Raw genomic sequence first — 4,383 nt, 5'->3', positions numbered from 1 at the left:
GGGGAGTGAATCATCGGAAAGAAGATCTTCCTTTCTGCTTCTCCTCTTCTCTGTATATCTGTCTTTACAACAAAAAAATAAATAAATCTTTAAAAAAAATAGGATGGTTGGTAAGCTTAGAGATGACACGGAGAGTCCACTCTGACATCAGGAAAAATGCAAGAACAAATGGAGAGTAAGCAAAGATAATATAAAATATTAAAAATTGACAAAAAATAATATAATGAAAATGAAACTTTTCATAAACTGTTCAATGGTTTACTCAAATGGGTGAAATAAATAATCAACAAATTTTTGACTTTTCAAATAATTTATTCACCAGCAGCTGTATTTTAACATGTTATATTACAGTAGTTTTCAATTCACAGCCAAAAAAATGAAGCAGTGGTACACGGTCCTTATATAACCCATGTTTTATTTTCCTGCTTTAACACATGTTAGTACCTTAGTCTCGATGAACCCCACCTATCTTTTGCTAGTCTTTTTAAAGGGAGGTGAGTTTTGGAGCTCTAACGTTTAGGTCTGCTGCCCTTTCCCACCAGGTCCAAATGCATAGCACAAGGTTGGGAGTAAGACTGTTTTCTTGAAGACTATGCACATGGCTCTGTTCATGTCCCTGTTCTTCAGGCTATAGATAAAGGGGTTGAGCATGGGAGTGACCACACTGTACATCAGTGAGGCCAAGGCAACCTTCCCAGCAGAACTGAAGAAAGCTGAACTGAGATACACTCCAATGCCTGTTCCATAAAATAAGCAAACCACTGTCAGGTGAGAGCCACAGGTGGAGAAGGCTTTGTACCTGCCACCTGGAGATGGAAACCTCAGAATGGACGAGACGATTTTATAATAAGAGAAAAGGATTCCTGACAAAGGGAGGAAACCATATATGATGCTAACAATATAGGTGACTATGTCACTTCTGAGGGTTTCAGAGCAAGTAAGGTTGAGAAGTTGAGTGGGTTCACAGAAGAAATTAGAAATTTCTGCTCTTTTGAAGCAGGTAACTTGTAATACCATAAAATTAAAAAGTAGGGAATTGAAAAGGCTGGCCACAAATGACAGTAAAAGTAGGATTCCACAGCAGCAGGGGTTCATGATGACCTGGTAATGCAGAGGGTGACAGATGGCAACAAAGCGGTCATAGGCCATCACAATCAAGATAAAATCATCCATTCTACCAGCTCTAACTTCGGACCAGAAATGGTCTCCCCAAGAAACTGTTCAACCCATCTGGACAATAAGTAGCTGGACTCTATGCTTGGTATATGTTTGCAAGGAAAGAATCTTGATTGAATTTCAACTGTAATACTGCATCAAGGTGGAGGAATCCACCAGGGGGGAGGGGAGGGAGAGGGGTGGGGGGATTCCCAGATCCTATGAAACTGTCACATAATGCAAAATAATTAATAAAAAAAGATAAAATCATCCATGTCTCCACATGTAATAAAGAGAGACATCTGAGTCAGGCAGCCAGCACAGGAGATGACTGTGCTGTGTGTGATGATGTCCACTATCATCTTGGGAACCGTGATGGAGATGAAACTCACATCAGCCAAGGACAGGTTGCATAGGAAGAAGTATATGGGTGTGTGTAGGTGGGAGTCTGAAGTGGCAGCCAGGATGATGAGCAGGTTCCCAAGCACTGTGACCAGGTACATAGAGAGGAACAGTATCATGAGGAGGGGCTGCAGGTCTGGATCCTCTCAGAAGCCCATGAGATGGAATTCTGAGATAACACGTGTGAGATTTTGCATTTCCGTATCACCTGGGTACCTTGTGTAAAAGAGAATAGTATGAGTTTCTGGGAAGTCAGGTATATGACAGTTGTACATATTTTCAGTTCCATTCATCATGGATATAACACATGGGTAACTCTAAACTAGGTAGAATAAACAGGATTGGAAGAGAAGGTTTTTCTGGCAATATTATTTTGAAATTCATGAGTACTGAACCGTGTTTTCTTCCCAAGTGTTCAAAACATCCAGCTCTATTTCATGCTTGGCAATGATACAACCTATGCCTTCTGTCTCAACAGTCGCAAACTCAACCATCCACAACCCATACACATTTGGTTTCTGCCATGTTGACCTTCTCCTGTATGCCTTCTATGTACTCTGTTCTAGTGACCCTCAGCAGAAAAAATTTATTGGCCAAGAATTTAGGTTGAACATGCCACTGATCATACTCAAAATCACCTAAATATGCTAAAAAATAAATAGTGCCCTTCTCATATAAATATGAAATTTGTTCTTGATAGCAAGGTATTACTTTTGATCAGTATTTTTTCATCCTTCAATTATTTCAAGCCCCTCTATAATCATTTTTCTTTGACAGTCAGACACTAGGGGAACTCCCCCAAATACCTACAATGTCCCTGTCAGGACCAACAGAGAAGCTAGAAGCTGTAACTTCCTTCACTGAGGTCCCTAATATGGCCACAGGAACCCACCTGCTCTGGCCCTTACCACTGCCTCTCATAGTCCACACTGACAGGTGGCTGATTCACAACTAGGAAGCAACATGGGTGGGAGAAAAACATACTGTCCCAGAGAGATATTCCCTGCCATATGCAGCTAACACAGATGATCCAAATGTGTAGGAACAAAATGGTCACTTTGGGATAGGGTGATCACTGGAACCTATGTTAATATGCGAGTGGAATTGCCATCCTCTTGGATTTCAAGTGTTGAAAATCATACTTAGTGGTAAATTAAGCCTGAGAATATTGAGTGGATAAAAGTCACAAATATGCCTGAGTGGAGACAGGTGTATTAGGAGAAGCAAGGGAATGAGGTAAATGTGATTGTCTTCTTGAAATAAACCTATGGAATGAAAAAAAAACTGTCTCTGCATTAATAAAAATATATAATATTTAGAAATAAATCATTTCACATATAACTTCTATCCCCCCAGAGCCTGCCAAATTATGTCATATATGGTTTATTTTGCTATAAATTTCCCCATGAAATCATGAATCACAAATACTGCATCCTATAACTCAATCATTTATTGGTAATGGATTGTTTAGAAGTTTTTAAAAGTGAATGCAAATGTTTAACCACGTCATATGATCCCAGCACATTATCTGGTATGGAAGAGCTGTATTTTCCTAAAATTATTTTTTTCTTAGATTTTACTTCTCTTCATGTAAAAGCCTGGTATCTCTGATATATGTTTTTATGGTCAACCCCTTTACTTATATTTGAATTATTTGGTATCAGGCAAAGCCCAAAGGCAGCATGGAGTCCCAGGCTTCCTGTGTACAAGTAAAATATTTTCATGTTATTCCTTCCTGATTCGTGGATTGTAGTTCACCAATTGGCAGCCCCAAAGCAACTCTAATTTGTGAAAAGCATGGTTCATCTCCGACCAAGAAAAAGAAAAACTGCAAAAGAAGAAATCAGAGAAAATAATATGAACACACCTTAGCAATATGCTTATCTGTAAGTGAACAATAATTATGGACCTTTGGGGCTTATTGTAGGAAGTTTCTGTATTTTTTTAAATCATTTTCATCCCCTTTTCATTTTTATTCCAAAGGTAGAAAGAAAGAGCCATCCTCCATCCATAGATTCACTCCCTAAATTATCCACAATACCTGGGACTGCAGCAAGCTGAAATCAAATGCCAGAAATCATAGCCAAATCTCCCATGTAATGGCAGAAACTCAGGTACTTGTGCCAAAATGTAGCAGCTCCCAAGGTGCACATGAACAGGAAATGAATCCAAAGTGGAGCAGTTGGGACATGGATCAGGCACTGTGACATGGGATGCAGGCTTCCCAAGCTGAGGCCTAACCCACAGCAACATAATACACACTCCTTGTGTCAGCACTAATTTCAGAGCAATGATAGAGTTTTCTTTGAAATGTGGATATAGTTCTAAGTGCACTACACTTACTGCTGCTAAATCCATGAGTGCACATTGACATTTGACTTGAAGTCTTTCTGTAAAGTTCACACATTTCCTTTAAGTACTGGATCTGTCCCATCATTGCCTGAGGGGACATCATTTGGCTTGTCTTTCACTATGACTACATTTTCAAAATGTATACTCTGCTTTCCATGTCTCACACATGAATATTTCTGAATTGTAAGGTCAAAAAGCTGTTTTAGTTGTAAAATGAGAAGGCAGGCATGCTTACTACTCTCCAGCTGTGTTTGTTCTCCTGGAGCGGGGGAAACAATCACTGTTTGCTGCATCATTTTAAGGGAGATGATCGTCATCACACAGTGTAACAGCTGGTAGCATTCCTTTCATGAGACCACACTAGGAAAGCTAATCTCATGAGGGGTATGTTGACTTCACTTGGCATGAGTAGAGGAACCACAGTGGTGAGAAAAATGTAAGGAAATCATAATTCTACTCCTGGCTTGTTCACCT

General features: G+C 39.6%; 1 protein-coding gene across 1 annotated transcript; it reads right to left on the bottom strand.

Annotated features, from left to right (window-relative positions):
* Positions 1-516: 516 nt before the first annotated feature.
* Positions 517-1,757, bottom strand: LOC101516400 (olfactory receptor 7E178-like). Its single transcript, XM_058678171.1, has 2 exons — positions 1,439-1,757; positions 517-1,181 (listed from the first exon to the last, which is right to left on the bottom strand). The coding sequence occupies exons 1-2, from the start codon at positions 1,674-1,676 to the stop codon at positions 517-519; spliced, it is 903 nt and encodes a 300-aa protein (XP_058534154.1). The 5' UTR covers positions 1,677-1,757.
* Positions 1,758-4,383: the final 2,626 nt, after the last annotated feature.

This window comes from Ochotona princeps, chromosome 20, assembly GCF_030435755.1.
Source record: "Ochotona princeps isolate mOchPri1 chromosome 20, mOchPri1.hap1, whole genome shotgun sequence".
In the NCBI taxonomy this organism is placed as follows: domain Eukaryota; kingdom Metazoa; phylum Chordata; class Mammalia; order Lagomorpha; family Ochotonidae; genus Ochotona; species Ochotona princeps.
The sequence above is the reverse complement of the archived record's forward strand: the minus strand, read 5'-3'. Positions and strand labels throughout refer to the sequence as shown.

Coding starts and splice junctions, on each gene's coding strand:
- LOC101516400 (XM_058678171.1), bottom strand. CDS start 1,676: ATGATACTGTTCCTCTCTATGTACCTGGTCACAGTGCTTGGGAACCTG. Junction 1,182..1,438: donor GATGTCTCTCTTTATTACAT/GTGGAGACATGG, acceptor CCGAAGTTAGAG/CTGGTAGAATGGATGATTTT.